Consider the following 18,847-nt stretch of genomic DNA (forward strand, 5'->3'; position numbering starts at 1 on the left):
CCAGTCAGTCAGATTTTCAGGATAACCACAATGAATATACAGGAGATACATGTGCTTGCACTCTTCCACTGAATGCAAATCTACCTCATTTATATTCATTGTGGATATCCTGAACACCTGACTGGCTAAGTACGTCCAGAGGACGGCATTGAGAAGCACTGCATTAGATAACCATGGGATACTGAGGAAGGATAAGGCCATAACGGGAAAAACTAAATGAAATATTTGTGGAGGACATTGGCAATATACCCATATTGGAACCGTTCTTTGTAAGTGATAACCTCAGAGGGAACCAAAAACAAATCCAAGTGAACCTTAAAGAAGTTCTAGAGGAAACTGGTCAACTAAGGAGTAATAAATCACCAAGACCTGATGGTATTCAACTCCAGGATCTAAAGAAACTCAAATACAAAATTGCACATCTGCTACTGGTAATCTGTAACATATATTTCCAATCTATCTCTGTACCTGAGGACTGGAGAGTAGCCACTGTAATGCCAATTTTGAAAACATGCTCAAGGGTCACTCTAGTAACTATACACTAGTAAGCTCGACATCGGTCCTAGATAAAATGGTGAAAGTGATTGGTAAGAAAAAAAGTATTCAATATACAGATAAATATCGTTTAATGAAGAACAGTTAGCATGGATTTAAAAAAAAAATGTCTTTGAAGATGTGAACAGGCATGTGGATAAAAGTAAACCAGTCAAAACAGGGTATTTGTATTTTCAAAAAGTGTTTAATAAAGTCCTGTTATAATTAGTTAGGTTTGGGTGGACCCTTCGACACTGTGGCAGCTGACCACGCCCATGGGGGGAAGTCCAGTGAGGGGCCACAGGTCAGGCTCAGCTTAGGACACACAAACACAGAGAATGATCTTTTATTAGACAATGTGATGAAGCCACCAGAGGTGGCAGTGGTGAGCAACAAAAGTAGCCCGGCTGGGCTAGTATCCCTTAGGCGCTGGAATAGCGACTCCTCTGGTAGCAGTGCTTTAGTGGAAAGAACTGAGAATAATGAGTACAGTGGAATATGCACAAAGCCCCAGTATGGAGAACCCCAGGATAGGGAGAGCAGGCCCTCGAGGAGCGAGTACCTGATCCCTGAGAGCTGAGAGGCTTGAAAGTAATGTACTCACACAGCGGTTCCACATAGGAGATGGCACTAGGGCTGGAACGGAGGCAGGCCCTTGAGGAGCGAGTACTTGGTTCCAGAGAACAGCTCTGAGGTGAAGATGGTAGTACTCACTGGTGTTGAAGATAGCGAATCCTTCCAGGCAGAAGAGAAGGTAGGAGCAGGCAGCGAGTCAGGGAACATGGGCTCTCGAGGAGCGAGTACCGGTTTCCTCATAGCGACCTGAAAAGCAAGTGAGGCCCCGGAGGAGCGGGTACCCCGTTAGCGTTAAGAGACCAATGGAAGATTGGAGAGGCAGAGTAGCTGGGTATGGAGAACGAATCCCATCCCTAAGATTCCCCCTTGCTAACTCAAAGGCTAGCAAACATCGTAGGCTTTAAATATCCGGGCAGCGTGACGTCATCACAGGAGGAAGCCCCTGAGGTTCGCGCCAAGTAGGAAATAAGAGTGAGGGGCACACGCGCCCTAAGGTCCCAGCGGAGCAAGGCAGGAGGCAGTGCCCAAGCCGGTCCGGGGACACCGGAGAGGACAGCAGGCAGATGCCGCGGCAGCAAGGCGTTCGTCGATGGCGAGAGGAAGTACAAAGAAAGAAAGGTAGACGGAGTGAAGCCGTCTGAAGGGACGGTTGCAACAAGTCCCTCATAGAAGATTCCTTGGGAGCCTAAAAAGTCATTGAATAGGAGGCCAAGTTTGCTGGCTACAGGTAATTGGTTAAAAGACAGGAAACAAAGCAGGAGTTAATGCTAGTGGAAGGAGATCTATAGTGAAGTTCCTCAGGGATCTGCACTCAGACCAGTGTTGTCTAACTTATTCATTAATGATCCAGAAAAGGGAGCAATGAGTGAGGTGACCAAATTTGCAGATAGTCTTACTCAAAGGAATAGAGAATAAAACAGAGGTTTAAAAAATTATGAGTGGGGTGGAACAGGTAAATATGGAATGGTTATGTATTCTTTCAGATACTACAAGAACTAGGGGACATTCCATGAAACATTTTAAAGTATTTTTGCATTCAATGCACAAAATAAGCTATGGAATTTGTTTCCAGAGGACATGGTAAAGGCAAATATCACTGTTGAGCTTAAAAGGGATTTGGATAAGTTCATGAAAGAAAAGTCCATGAACAATTATTAGCCAAGTAGAGTTGGGGAAAGTCACCACTTAACCCTGAGAATGGGCAACAAAAACTCTACTATTTGGGATATTTCCTAGAGATCCAGATTGGCCACTGTTAGGCAGGATGCAAGGCCCAATGGACCCTTGGTCTGATCCAGCATGGTATTTCTTATATTCTTATGTCATGGGCTAGTTAGTTTTCTGTAGTCCACTCCTGTGCATCAGAAGTTCAGTTGTTCAACTCATAAAAATAACTATGAAAAGACTATGTAACTTAAAAAAAAAAAACAAAAAAAAACCCAATTAGACAGTCACTTTCATCAATGATCTTGTATAATGATTGATGTCTCTAAGGAAAAGCAAGCAGCATCTCAATTATCAATTGCCCCGTGCTAGTTTTCATGAAGTATACAAATAAAATAGTGAACATGCATAAGTGCTCATACCAGGAAAAAACAAGGAGCTGGTGAGACCAAGGAAAATCTACATAGGTTACATCTACCATGCATTTTTTACAGACATAAAATGGAAAAAATCCTTTAGTACAGGCCCAGAGGTAAGGTTACCCAACTGGCTCCATTTTTTTTTTTTTTCAGGATGAGCTAAGTCCTCATTTTGCACTACTGTATAGTAGGGCTGGTAGTTTTGATTTCTCTAAGAAAAACATGATTTACAAGTCCTTGAACAGAAAGAAATAAAATCAAGAACGTGTCAGCCTGTTCTGAAAAAACAAATGGAGCTAATACTCTTATACAGACTTAAAAAGCAGTATAAAGCTAGTTCCACTATTTATTCATATCCTCATAAGCAAAACCAAAACCACAAACTCCATTAAAGATCAAATTCAGGCAATTGTAAAGAACAGAAATATTTCAGACAAATGGAAGAGTTTGTTATAATCTGCTGCAAGACAGTTCCTGTTTTCATAGCTGTCAGTATCTCAGTCAAAAAAAAAAAAATCACTCAACTGAAATATTATAGGAAGTTGTGGAATATAAAATATATTCGGTAATTAACAGTTGCAAAAGTTAGGAAAATAACACTAACTTTATCTTGTACATGATATCCAAGCATCTTTATGAATTTATTTCAATTTTCTGCTTTTGGTGGTAGTCATGCTGACAACTTTTTTTGATCCGTCAAACTAAGTACAACTGCATGAATTGACTTTTAAAAAATTACCATCTTTACATATATCAATAAAATCATGAGGATTAAACACTTGCAAGCAAAATGCATTATTTATTTGTCAAAGTCAATTTAGCTCACTTCTATTAGTACTTGCTACAGTATGCAAATTACCAGTGGGTGAAATCAAAAGCTTAAAAAAATAATCAGATTATGATTTCCTATAGAAGTTACAATGTAGCAAGCTTGCAAAATTATACCAAGGCATTAATGTTTTAAATGAGTAAGAAAAACTGTAACAATTTTGAGAGCAGTTTATGCCCAAAGTGACTATTCAACTTGCAAATAAAGAGTCTTTTTGCTTCCTGCAGCCATTAACAGACATCAGCCTTTCATGCAGGGAATACAAGAGGAGAGGATTGTTCCAGAGCTTATTGAGCTCGATTGCCCTGCTTGAATCTTAGCCATCACTGCCAGGGGACTGCTGTAGGAACATTATACTGCTGTTGCAGTCCTACCACTTGGCACCACTGCACATCAGCTGAAAATGCTAGATGATAAAGTGCTCTACAGTGGACAAGCAGCACAATTAAGAATTATTAAAAAGAAATAGCTTAGTCAAGAATCACATGTTCAGATTACTATATGCTGGGAGAATGTAATTGAGAAAACAAGCATTAGTAAGATCAGATTAAATACTTATGCTACTTATACTTAGGGTCCCACCTAAATAAAGTGTAATAGTGGCTGAGAAGCGGACAATACAGACAACATTGTAAAGAAGTAATACTGAGTTTTATAGCCTATTAATGAGAAACAGAATTACTTTAACACAATTTTGTCTGTCTTGTCTGCTACTCAGTTTATCCTGCAATTTACATAGAAACCCCACTTGTATTACAAGGTCTGTGTTATGAGCTAATGTTATATCACATTCAATTTTAGGAAGGATAATTTTACAATTAAAGTAGTAATCATATGAGGAACACAATTTTCCGCAAAGTTAAGATATTAGTTATCACCTACAGAAGTTCCTCAAGGTTCTATGCTTTCTCTACTTTTGTTCAACATTTTCATCTCACCACCGGCTACTCTTACTCAGGATCACAGATGCCGACCTTTGTTTTATGCAAACGATATCCAAATAACCATGTTTGTAAAACCTCGCTCTAATTTTGAGCTTACTATTCATAATTCTTGTCCAGGCTATGTTGCTTCTTGCCTATCTGACCATCAGTTACAATTAAATCCAGCAAAGTCAGAAGCACTTTGGTTCTGTTTGAGATCTTCCCTTCTTCACTGACTCCAGTTATGTGACTACTTTAGGTGTTATTCTTGATGCACAACTCACTATGGTCCATCAAATTTCTTCTACAGTGCAAAAGGTATTCTTTTATATTAGATACATCCGCTATTTAAGTCCTTTCCTGGAACTTCATGACTTTAAGACTCTAGTTCATGTGTTTATTACATTAAAAATTATTTCAATTCCTTATTGTTAGGTTTACCAAATTATTAATTAAGAAGATTACAACTGCTTCAGAAAACATCAGCTAGACTAATTTACAGCCTTAAGAAATTTGATCATATTACCCCATGTTCTCACAACTACATTGGCTTCCGATTAATTACCATATACGATTTAAAATTTTAAGCATTACTTTTCGAGCAATACATACTGGTTTTCCTTTATACTCTGCTAGACTTCAAATTCCTTACACAATCACACACTCACTTTGCTCTTCTCAGAAAGGTTTATTATCTCTTCCTCTGCCTTCTGTAATTTGCTGAGTCACTTAGGGATTCTTCTTTTAGTTACCAGGCTCTTTTACTCTTGAATGCATTACCATTTGATATTCACTTGGAAGCAAATTATGCAAAATTCAGAAAGGCAATAAAAGCTTGATTTTTCACTCAGGCATTTGATAACATCTCATAATGACTTCAGCTACCAGTTCTGTTTGATTGTTAGTCTTTGCATGTAATTTTAATTATTTAAATGTATCTTTATTTATTTTTATTTTTTAGTTGCGCTATTATTTGTAGATTATGTTTTATTGTTAAATTTTTATCTTATTTTATCTATGTTTTTATTGTACCTCTGCTTAACTAAATTTATATGCAGTATATACAATTTTAATAAATAAAGATTAGCTCTGTGAATACAAGCTTGTGTGTCAAAAAAACAAATTTGAAATGTTAAAGCAAAGGAGCCTAACAAAAAATGTTAATTGTTCCAGTATTCCCGGTTCAACACTGAAACCAGCCATAGATACCAATCAAAAAGAAGCAAATGTCAGTGGCTTGTTGAGTGGAGAAGGATAGATGCTATAATGCAGTGCACAATGGACTGTGTTTTTCCACAATTTATATCTGTGTAGCAGTTTAAACATTTGCCTATCTCATGAATTCCCCAAAGTAGGTGAATCCAGCAGCCTTTTGAAAGCCTGAGTACTATGCAAACCCTTCTGAAATATAAAAATAAATGCCAATGACACTAAAAAAAATAATAAAGAAAAATGCCACAAAATATGATAAAGCACAAATAATGTTTTTAATATCACAATCTGTTCTACGGTCCACAGCAGGGGTCCGCAACCCAGTCCTTCAAGACCTATCTACACAGTCAGGTTTTCAGGATATTCACCATGATTATGTATGAGATAGATTCGCATACAATAAAGGCATTAACTGCAAATCCATGAGTCTGACATCTGACCCAGACAAAAGCTATTGCCTTGGACAAAATGGCTAAACATCCAGATAAATATGGTTAATAAGGAAGAGCCAGCATGGATTTAACAAAGGGAAGGTATGCCTTGCTAACTAATTAGAATTATTTGAAGGTGTGAATAAGCATGTAAATAAAGGAGAGCCAATCAAAGTGCATTTCAGAAGGCATTTGATAAAATCCTTCATAAGAGACTCCTCATGAAATTAACTCATGGGACAAGAGGTGATGTATTACTGTGGATTAATAACTTGTTAAAAGATAGGAAACAAAAATAGGACTTAAGGATCAGTTTTCCTAATGGTAAAAGGTAAATGATGCAATGTATCACAGGTATGTATCAGATAATGATCTGAAAAAGGGAGCAATGAATGAAGTGATCAAATTTGCAGATAACACAAATATTCAAAGTAGTTAAAATACAAGCAGACTGAAGAACTGCAGAAGGACCTTGCCAGATTAGGGAACTAGGCATTTACATGGAAGATGAAATTTAATGTGGCCATATAGGGAAAAATAATCCTAAGTATAGGAGCACAATTCTGGGTTCCATTTTAGGAGCTACCATCATGAAAAATAATCTTGTAGTCATTGTGGACAGTATGTTGAAACCTTCAGCTGTGTGTGTGGTGGCAGACAAAAAAAAAATGAATAACAAATAGAATGTTTGGTATTATTCAGAAAGGAATGGAGAATAAAATGAAAATATCATAACGCCTCTTTAAAGAAGTATGGTGTGATCGCATCTCGAGTGCTGAGTGCAGTTTTGATTGCCACATCTCAAAAGAAATATAGCAGAACTGGAAACACAGAGAAAGGCAACAAAAATGATAAAGGGCATAGAATAGCTCTGTTATGAAGAAAAGCAAAACAGGTTAGTGCTCTGCAGTTTGGAGAAGAGCAAAGGGGATACAATAGAGATTTATAAATTCATAAGTGGGATGGAATGGATAAAAAAGAAACTATTTACTCTTTAAAATAGTACATGAACTGGGGAACATTCCATGAAACCAACTACTAGCAGATTTAAAAGAAATTGGAGAAAGTATTTTTTCACTCAAGGCACAATTAAGCTATGGAATTTGTTGCCAGAGATATGGTCAAGGCAAGTGGCATAGCTGAGTTTAAAAGAGGTTTGGACAAGTTCTTGGAAGAAAAGTCCATATACAATTATTAGCCAGGTAGACTTGGGGAAAGCCACTGATTATCTCAGTAGTGGGTAACATGAAATAGATCTACTTTTGAGATCTGTCGTTACTTCCTAGATATCCAGAATGGCCACTTTGAAAGATAGGATTCTGGGTTCGAGGGACCCTAGGTTTGACCTAGCATGGCACTTCTTAGGTTCTTAGATTCTTAATGCATGCAAATCGATCTCATGTATATTCACTAGGGGTATCCTAAAAACTAGCGTACTGGGTTTATCACAAGGACTGAGTTGAGAATCACTGGTCTAAAGTAGGTATCTAAATGTTAGCAGATGGGCTAACTTCATAAGCCCATATCAATACTGTGTGCTACCAAGCAGAAGACCCTGGTTTGATGCTTATATCCAAGTCTTACTTCTCACACAGGCAGGGGCTGGGAGTGGAAGGGAATCCCAGCCACTGAAGAACAGTAACATCTTCTAGCTGGGTTCATAGTGTACATCTACTGGGAGCAATGATCTGTACCTCATGCCAAGACTGGGGGTGAGAAAAGGAGTCAGGTATAAAACCATGAGGAAACAGAATAAGAAAATTAATATTTGCATAAAGTACTGTAAGATCATTTTATGTTTTCCAACAGTTTTAGTTACCTGGTTATTGCCTGGCACACATGGAAACCCATATAGTAAAGAGAGAATTTACCTTTCTTTTGGTGTACCGACTCCATGTTTACCAAGTAAATGTGTGTTTAAATGCTTCTTCATCACAAACGCCACACTGAAAACAAAAAGGCACATCATATTTGTAAGTTTTAGATTCATTTTATGGTAGTATCTTTCATCATGTTCAGTTTAAATAAGTACACTTTTAATATTCTCCAAATTCTAATGATGTTCCTTGTTGGCAAACTATACAAAGAATTTCTGATATTCTATAGAAAAAGATACATTTTGATCACAGCTACTGATGCAGCCAAGAATGCTTTCACAAGTTTTAATCAAAATGTATACTTAACAACTTTACTAAAGTTCAATAAAGCTATTCTAACACTTGACTACCATCCCTGCCTCCTCTTGCTCACATATACTTTCGCTATTTGAAACACTTTATGCTATGTGCTGCACAATAAATTCTGATTTAATTTTATTGCATTCTCCAACCTTTAAATGCCAGTCATGGATCATTTTCTGTGTACTACTATTATTTGAAGATATATGAGAAGAAAGATGTTGCGAATTTGTGGAATTTGTCTTTCGAATCACTATGCAGGCAAAAAAACTCTGATTGCAGTTATTCAAGGGGTTGTGCTAAAATGGCATTTAGCCAGCAAAATCAGGCAAGAAACAGGTAGCTGGAATTCTTCACATTAATTTCAGCTTTTTTGATCTTTTAGTGATAGACTTGTAAAATGAGGAAGTTGTGTCATTCTATTCTTTCAATGGCAACCACAGAAAATCACATTAATTATACCATGTGACTTGTTTTCTACCAGGCATTAGTTTCAAACAAATTATAAATCTCCTGATAATCAAAAAAATACACATTAGTGCTGTTACTTTTGGTGTGAAAAGGGCTTGAAAACATTTTTGTTAATTATGGATTACAGCTGTCCTTCATAAGCTTAATTACCAATCGCTAAAAGGCAATGGAATTCTATTTGCATAAGTACATGGAAAGCATGACATATGCAAAATATAATTTTAATTAACATTCTATGATATGAAAGGTTTCAAATCAAAGTGGCATGTTGTAAGATATTCAACATTTGATGCTAAATTTTTCTGACTGTATCTGAACTAATGGACAATACAAGAACCTTTCAACATAATAGCATTAGGGCACCAATAAACCACCTAATTTGTACAAAGAATTTTTTCAGATAAAAGTATGTGCATACTTTTGAAAATTCAAGTGTCCAACCCCCAACCCCACTCACAAGACTCTCTCTTCAGTTTGTGGGTTAAAATTATGCACATACAGTCCTTATCCATGTAATTTCAACTGTAGGCAATTCTGAAAAAGCTAGTTGACCCAAGGTCAGCTGAACAGACTAATCTAGCCCTGGTTTTGCCCCACTGCATGCAGACACTTACAGTGATGCTTTTCTTAAGGATAGCAATGAGAATCTGAACACCAAATCCATGCATGCAATGCGGCAAAGTCAGGACTGGACTGGCCTGTTCTTTGGATGGGGCTCAATTGGAACCTTAGTGAAAGTCCATTTCGGCAGTTAAAGAAATTTCAGCTGTCTTTGAATAGAACTAGAGAAGAATTATATAACATTTTAAGCTTTTAAAAAGTACATCACTCCTCTATGAATATAATACACACACACCAAACCCTGGAAATAAAATTAGAACTGCTGTATAAGAGACTAATTTAGTTACTTTCCCTCTCTAAAACTATAGACAGAAGCATACATATTTATTTTATTCCAATTTCTTACATGCTGGACTACAGAAGCATCTTTACATAAACCAAATTTCATTGCTACAATAAGCTTATATGAAATTAGCTTAAATGGTTTCAAATGTATTTCTCCTAGAACAGTGGCCTAGTCTCTTATCGTTTGTCTAAAACACAAATTGTGAAATCTGCCATATCTGTACAATGAACATTTCTTGAAAGAGCTACCCTGTTTCCCCGAAAATAAGACAGTGTCTTATATTAATTTTTGCTACCAAAGATGCACTAGGCCTTATTTTCAGGGGATGTCTTATTTTTCCATGAAGAAGAATTCACATATATTGTTGAACAAAAAAATGAACATTTATTATATTCTGAATAGTTGTCTGGTTATGCTGGTTTGTGATGACAACTAACTGTGAATCCTGCAGGGTAAAAAAATCACAGCTGCATTCTCTGGTGTTCTGTGCGACGGGCTTGCTCCCAAATAAAAACTTTGCTAGGTCTTACTTTCGGGGGAGGTCTTATTTTCGGGGGAAACAGGGTAGTAGGGCTTGAATTTATGGAGTGCACTAATACTTGCAGGTAAAGAACTTAGAGAAGTAAAGTAAGTTTGCTTATTTGTGAACAGAGTTCCTCATAGACATCAGGATGAAAGAGCCTTTACACATGGATGATATCTGATAGCACCAACATGGACCCAATTCTCAGATCTCAATAAAAGTCTTATTGAGCATGTACATGAGTTCCTGTACATGCATATTGCCTCATGAGCCCCTCAGTCTCTTCCAGAGCTTAAGCTTTAGTGAGGTAGTTGACTCTCCAGAAAGGCAGAAGAGTATTAAAAATGGTTAAATTCATCCTGCTGTCTATAGAGAGCCCTGTTTTCAGGTAAGCAAACTTGCTTTCTCCATAGACGAGGCATAAATTAGCCATTATGCATGGGGAATCCAAAACAAAGCACTTACTTAAAGACAACCTGGTCCAATCAAATGAAGAGTGAACTACAGGGTGAACAGTCTGCATAGAATTACTGTCACCTTGGGGCATGCCTTCCACACAGTAATAGAATATGAAGATGTGACTTGACAACCAAGTAGTGCTTTGCAGTTGTTTTCAATGGTAATGGTCCTCTAATGTGCCATTGAAGCTACCATGTCTCTCTCTTGACAAACCTTGATAAGATCTGTAAGCCAACCAGAGTGTATCATTGTGCTATGCAGTCCACTAGTCACTTGGACAGAGTTTGTTTGTCAATCGCTAATCTCAATCTATTGGGATCAAAGAACATGAAAAGCTGAGAAGCTGGGCAGTGAGATTGAGTCTTCTTTAAGTAATACGCCAGGAGTGATGAGTCTGTTCTCTTTTGTGCACAAGTAGTCTTGGAAATAGTTTAGGGTGAGTTCACAGAAGCACTCTATTGTGAAAAAATTACAGGTATGGAGAATATGAAACCAAAGCCTGAAACTTGCTTACTCTTGACGAAGTGAAGGCAGCCAGAAATAACACCTTCCAGGTGAGAAACTTCAGGTCTACTAACTTGAGTGGTTTGAAAAGAGGTTTACTGACCAGAGGTCTGGAATGCCACAGTCCTTTCATGAACTTGGATATCAAAAAGTGGAGAGAGGTCAGAACTCCTCCCACATGGTGATATGCCACAATGGCGCTGAGATGAACCATGAATGAAGAGGTTCTAAGGTTTGAGGATGAGAGGAAGAATTGATACTGAGGTCCCTCAGACTGCAAGAGGTGGGGTAGTGCTGGCTGCTCCCATATCAAGTCAACAACTCTTCCATTGGAAACTGTAGGAACTCATGGTTGATGGCTTTCTTGCTGAAATCAAAATATCATCCATCTCCTTCCAACCACACCATGAGCCAAGGCTGGAAGGCTGGGATGGCAGAATCTATAATCTTCCTGTGTGATTAAAGTCAGAAGATCCTGGAAGAGCTTGTGAATCAAAATAGCTGCATAATTAGTTAGAGGTTAGAAGAACTAAAGGATACCAAATATTTTTCAGGTCTTTTGTTTTCCTGAAATTGATGGCTAAAGACTTTGCCAGCTTATCTAAAATTCTGGAGTAGCAGAGATCCTCTGGAAGAGTTATAGGCTAAGGTAGGTCCAGAAGGGGATTACACAAAATTCCTCAAGGAATCCTCCTCATCCCTTGTCTGCTGGAGAACAATGCACCATGATCTTGTTGAAAAGGAAGCAGATAAAGGAGGAAACCTCAATTGGTCTGGGGAAGGGGAGCAGGATTCTAAGAGGAACTCAGAGTGGACTGCACCAATCTCTTCACCTTCAGAAATGTGCAGGGTCTCTTACACCTAGCATAGAAGACTTACTCCCAGTACTGGAAGCTCTTGCAATGAGAACTATACAAGAGTGGAAATAAGAGCAGCCATACTATGTGGGAACATTTCTTACATCTTGATAATAATCTTCCTCTTCTGTCTTTTGGGTCAAAGAAGGCAAAGAAATTTTTTACTAACTCTGAAAATTGAGTTTTCATTATTGAAGGCACCCTCTGGGCCAGAGTGAGAAAAGAGACATCCTCTTCACAGACCAAGATTGGCTCATACTTATCCAGGGCTGCTAGTAGAACATGAAGAACCTGGCACCCAGGCACCACCTTTCATTGTGCATGTTGCAAGTTATGAGGTGGTCCATGCCAGCTACTTCACCAATTCCTGTCAATTACCATTCCCTTCCAAAGATGGCATCAGCTCCTTCCAAGTCAAGATACAAATCTTGAATGTCTGGGCTGAAGTGCTCTGCTCTGACACCACTGAAAGTGCCATGGTCTCCTGTAATTAGTGTACTGAGAGCTCACCTGAGCTCCTCATCAATGACAAGGACATTGCCCTAGTTGGCATTGGATCTCATAAAAATAGATGCCTCCAGCTCATGAGGCTTGCGGATAACTGCACGAAGCAGCAGATACTACCATATACTTAAGATGAAAATGGGGTAACTGCCTGGTGCAGAGATACTACCATAAGAAGCTTGCTGGGTAGACTGGATGGACCATTTGGTCCTTTTCTGCTGTTATTTCTATGTTACTATGAGGCAGCATGCACGTAAGGGAACTCCCACACATGCTTAGTAAGACTTTTACTGAGGTCTGAGAGCTGGGTCTGTCTCACTTTCAGATGATGACACCCATATTTATTGGCTAATTTATACCTGTTTGTCGATGGAGAACATAAGGTGCATCAATAAAATTAAGTAAAATAAAAGTCATAAGGGCACAGGAAATTGCCATGCTGGGTCAGACCAAGGGTCCATCAAATCCAGCATTCTTTTTCCAACAGAGGCCAAACCAGGCCACAAGAACCTGGAAAGTAACCAAACACCAAGATCATCCCATGCTACTGATGCCAGTAATAGCAGAGGCCATTCCCTAAGTCAACTTTATTAATAGCAGTTAATGAACTTCTCCTCCAAGAACTTATGCAAACCTTTTTTGAATCCAGCTACAGAAATTGCACTAACCACATCCTCTAGCAACAAATTCCAAAGTTTAATTGTGTGTTGAGTGAAAATGAATTTTCTCAGATTAGTCTTAAATGTGCTACTTGCTAACTTTATCCAGTGCCCCTTAGTCCTTCTATTATCCGAAAGTTTAAATAACTGATTTGCATCTACTCGTTCAAGACCTCTAATGATCTTAAAGACCACAGTATTCATCAAGGTGAGGTCTCACCATGGAACGATACAGAGGCATTATGACATTTTCTGTTTTGTTAACCATTCCCTTACTAATAATTTCTAACATTCTGTTTGCTTTTTTGACTGCTGCAGCACACTCAGCCGATGATTTCAAAGTATTATCCACTATGATGCCTAGAACTTTTTCCTGAGTGGTAGCTCCTAAAATGGAACCTAACATTGTATAACTACAGCATGGGTTATTTTTCCCTACATGCAACACCTTGCACTTGTCACATTAAATTTCATCTGATATTTGGATGCCCAATTTTCCAGTCTTGCCAGGTCCTCCTGTAATGTATCACAATCCGCTTGTGATTTAACTACTCTGAATAATTTTGTATCAGCCGCAATTTTGATAACCTCACTCATTGTATGCCTTTCCAAATCATTTATAAATATATATTCCAAGTACAAATCACTGAGGCACACCACTGTTTACCCTTTTCCACTGAGAAATTGACCATTTAATCCTACTCTCTGTTTCCTGTCTTTTAACCAGTTTGCAATCCACGAAAGGACATCGCCTCCTATCCCAAAACTTTTTATTTTTCTTAGAAGCTTCTCATGAGGGACTTTGTAAAATACATTCTGGAAATCAAAATACACTACATCTACCGGTTTCACCTTTATCCACATGTTTATTAACCTCTTCAAAAAAATGAAGCAGATATGTTAGCCAAGACTTCCCTTGGAAAATCCATGTAGACCGTGTTCCATTAAACCATGTCTTTCTATATGCTCTACTATTTTGATCTTTAGAATAGTTTCTACTATTTTTCCCGGCACTAAAGTCAAGCTCACTGGTCTATATTTTCCCGGATTGCCCTGGGTTACATTGGCCACCCTCCAGTCTTCACGTACAATGGATGATTTTAATGATAGGTTACAAATTTTAACAAATAGATCAGAAATTTCATTTTTTACCATCCGGTCCAGGTGATTTCCTACTCTTTAGTTTGTCAATCTGGCCTTCTACATCTTCCGGGTTCACAGTGATTTGATTCAGGTCATCTGACTCATAACCCTTGAAAACCATCTCCAAAACTGGTATATCCTCAATATCCTCACTAGTAAACATGGAAGCAAAGAATTAACTTAGTCTTTCTGCAATGGTCTTATCTTCCCTAAGAGGATCCCTCGGTCATCAAACGGTCCAACTGACTCCCTCACAGATTTCTTGCTTCGGATATATTTTAAAAAGTTTTTATTATGAGTTTATGCCTCTACGGCCAGCTTCATTTCAAATTATCTCTTCGCCTGTCTTATCAATGTTTTACATTTAACTTGACATTGCTTATGCTTTATCCTATTTTCTTCAGATGGATACTTCTTCCAATTTTTGAAGGATTTTTTTTTGGCTAAAATAGCCTCTTTGCCCTCACCTTTTAACCATTCCGGTAATCATTTTGCCTTCCTTCCACCTTTCTTAATGCATGGAATACATCTGGACTGCGCATCTAGGATTGTATTTTTAAACAATGTCCATGCTTGTTGAACACTTTTAACCTTAGCAGCTGCACCTTTCAGTTTTTTTCTATTTTCCTCATTTTATCAAAGTTTCCCTTTTGAAAATTTAGTGTTAGAGCTGTAGATTTACTTATTGTCCCCCTTCTAGTTATTAGTTTAAATTTGATCATGTTATGATCACTATTGCCAAGTGGCCCCACCATCGTTACCTCTCTCACCAAATCCTGCATTCCATTAAGAATTAAATCTAAAATAGCTCCCTCTCTCATTGGTTCCTGAACAAATTGCTCCATGAAGCAGTCATTTATTACATCCAGGAACTTTATGTCTCTAGCAAGTCCTGATGTTATATTTACCCAGACAATATTGGGGTAAATGAAATCTCCCATTATTATTGCACTGCCAAATTGGTTAGCTTCCCTGATTTCTCTTAGCATTTCGTCATCCGTCTGACCATTTTGTCAAGGTGGACGGTAGTATACTCCTATCACTATATTCTTACCCATGGGATTTCTACCCATATAGATTCTGAGCATTTTAGTCTCTTATATGATCTTTATCCTGTTGGACTCTATACCCTCCCGGACATACAGTGCCACACTCCCACCATATAAGTAATGAAATGGGAAGAACCTACAAAATTGAAAATAGGCCTTGCTCTATCCATCTAAATGTAGTGACAGATATATGTAAGGTAGAGAGGTTGTCAAATCTGATAGATTATATCATAAATGGAGAGAGGATTTAGTTTCTGTCCTAGTTTTTGTAAGTCTCTGTTTCATGGTAGGAATGTGCATTTATTTGAAATGAATGGGTAAAATGTTCAGAAGAAGATGAGTTTCACAAACAAGCACATGCACTGTCATCACGTTTTTTAGCAAGAGGTTACCCTAAACAGGTAATCAATCATGCGTACAAAAGGGCAAGATATTCCAACAGGGAATCCCTCTTACAATATAAGAACAAGCCTGATAATATAGATTTAATCTGTGTCCTTCAACACACCCAATTAACAACACAGATCAGAAATATTCTATTGAAATATTGGCACGTTCTAAGTCCTTCTCCAGTGTTCAATCATGTACCTATGTTTGCATAATCAAGGGGCCGTAATATTCGACAACATGTTATCAGAGCAGCAATTTCAGAACCAGCAAGTCCACTCACCACAGGGCAAACCACCTGTGGAAGATGCATTTTTTGTCCTCAAGCCCATCAGGGCACAAGCTGGACCCATCCAAACACTGGATATACAGTCAAGTTAAATAATGATGTTAATTGCAATACTGACTATGTTATTTATGCTCTACAGTGCCCCTGTTCCAAGATATACATAGATAGGACTAAAAGAAAAATTAGGATCCGTCTCACAGAACATAAATGTCGGATCAACAATCAAGATCTTAAAGCTCCTATTGTACAGCATTGCGTCGACAATGGCCACACATTCAGTGACCTTAAGTGGTCAGTGTTAGAACAGGTATGCTCATCCTGGGGAGGAGGTGATCGTACCAGCAACTTAAATAGGAAAGAAAACGAATGGATCTATCGTTTGAACACTCTAGAACCCACTGGTCTCAATGACAAAATAGAGTGCTTCATGTTGATTTGAAATCAGTTCTCTTCCGCACTTTATACAAATAGCTGTGACGTCAGTAGTACCGCCCCACACGTCACCAGCTTTCACTCGAAGGAATCCCTTTAAATATGGCGGCTCAGCTGCCGGCTCCCGCGCTAGTAAAAGGAGCCGGTCAGAGCAGCCGTCAAGAAATACAGTAAGTACCAATTATTCAACATTCACATTGGACCTTTAAAACCTTCTAAAAACAATTTAAGTTAGAGGGTTGAATCAGTATACAGTAATTCAAAAGGAAAATACAGTCTAACTTCGAGCAATTTATGCACTTTACAGCGGAGTTCATTTGACAGCACTAATAACGCCAAAAGTCCACAGAAACCAACACAGTCGCCTAAGCAAGTATGTATCCATACAAACATAAGAACATGCCATACTGGGTCAGACCAAGGGTCCATCAAGCCCAGCATCCTGTTTCCAACAGTGGCCAATCCAGGCCATAAGAACCTGGCAAGTACCCAAAAACTAAGTCTATTCCATGTTACTGTTGCTAATGGCAGTGGCTATTCTCTAGGTGAACTTAATAGCAGGTAATGGACTTCTCCTCCAAGAACTTATCCAATCCTTTTTTAAACACAGCTACACTAAATGCACTAACCACATCCTCTGGCAACAAATTCCAGAGTTTAATTGTGCGTTGAGTGAAAAAGAACTTTCTCCGATTAGTTTTAAATGTGCCCACATGCTAACTTCATGGAGTGCCCCCTAGTCTTTCTATTATCTGAAAGAGTAAATAACCAATTCACATCTACCTATTCTAGACCTCTCATGATTTTAAACACCTCTATCATATCCTCCCTCAGCCGTCTCTTCTCCAAGCTGAAAAGTCCTAACCTCTTTAGTCTTTCCTCATAGGGGAGCTGTTCCATTCCCCTTATCATTTTGGTAGCCCTTCTCTGTACCTTCTCCATCGTAACTATATCTTTTTTGAGATGCGGCGACCAGAACTGTACACAGTACTCAAGGTGCGGTCTCATCATGGAGCGATACAGAGGCATTATGACATTTTCTGTTTTATTCACCATTCCCTTTCTAATAATTCCCAACATTCTGAATGCTTTTTTGACTGCCGCAGCACACTGAACCGACGATTTCAATGTTTTATCCACTATGACGCCTAGATCTCTTTCTTGGGTGGTAGCACCTAATATGGAACCTAACATTGTGTAACTATAGCATGGGTTATTTTTCCCTATATGCATCACCTTGCAGTTATCTACATTAAATTTCATCTGCCATTTCGATGCCCAATTTTCCAGTCTTACAAGGTCTTCCTGCAATTTATCACAATCTGCTTGTGATTTAACTACTCTGAACAATTTTGTATCATCTGCAGATGTTGATTACCTCACTCGTCATATTTCTTTCCAGATCATTTATAAATATATTGAAAAGTAAGGGTCCCAATACAGATCCCTGAGGCACTCCACTGCGCACTCCCTTCCACTGAGAAAATTGTCCATTCAATCCTACTCTGTTTCCTGTCTTTTAGCCAGTTTGCAATCCATGAAAGGACATCGCCACCTATCCCATAACTTTTTACTTTTCCTAGAAGTCTCTCATGAGTAACTTTGTCAAACGCCTTCTGAAAATCCAAGTACACTACATCTACCGGTTCACCTTTATCTCCTTCAAAAAAGTGAAGCAGATTTTTAAGGCAAGACTTGCCTCGGGTAAAGCCATGCTGACTTTGTTCCATTAAACCATGTCTTTCTATTTGTTCTGTGATTTTGATATTTAGAACACTTTCCACTATTTTTACTGGCACTGAAGTCAGACTAACTGGTCTGCAATTTCCCGGATCGACCCTGGAGCCCTTTTTAAATATTAGGATTATATTAGCTATCCTCCAGTCTTCAGGTACAATGAATGATTTTAATGCCTTAGGCTGTTGATGCCACTCTTAATGCCATTTTGCCCCTCGTTTTGGCTTTGAGGGCTCATGCCACTGTTGTTGGTGTCGTCTTTTGAAGCCCTGGGGTATTTCTTTCCACTGTTTTCTCTTTGCTCCTCTCACTATGCTTTGGACAACTCCTACACTGCTGGTATCCCTTTTGCCTCTTTACAGTGCCTTATGCTATTCATGCCACTTTTAGAGCCTTGAATGTAGATTTTAAAAGGGTTGCGCACCACACAGATTTTAAAAGGCCCACGGCCTCGCATGTATTTCCCGGTATGTGGATAAAAAAGGGGGAAAGGGGTGGGACGAGGGTGTGGCCTGGGTGGGGCAAGGGCATGGTCTGGGCGGGCTGGGACTGCAGCATGCAGTTGGTTATGCGTACTAGCACGCGCTAGGATCTCACAACCGCATAACTTGCTTCTGCTATAGGCTGCCTGTAAGCAGATATTTTTTTTAAAAATGGTAGT

General features: G+C 38.6%; 1 protein-coding gene across 3 annotated transcripts in view; it reads right to left on the reverse strand.

The window, feature by feature from the left end:
* ZNF407 (zinc finger protein 407) overlaps positions 1 to 18,847 on the reverse strand; it is a 1,322,856-nt gene that overhangs the window by 808,982 nt on the left and 495,027 nt on the right. For all 3 annotated transcript variants that reach the window (XM_029590864.1, XM_029590863.1, XM_029590865.1), the window contains exon 4: positions 7,960 to 8,034. In XM_029590864.1, coding sequence (XP_029446724.1) covers positions 7,960 to 8,034 — 75 coding nt within the window. The remainder of the gene's footprint in view (positions 1 to 7,959; positions 8,035 to 18,847) is intronic.

The sequence above is a fragment of the Rhinatrema bivittatum genome, chromosome 2 (assembly GCF_901001135.1).
Source record: "Rhinatrema bivittatum chromosome 2, aRhiBiv1.1, whole genome shotgun sequence".
Taxonomy (NCBI): domain Eukaryota; kingdom Metazoa; phylum Chordata; class Amphibia; order Gymnophiona; family Rhinatrematidae; genus Rhinatrema; species Rhinatrema bivittatum.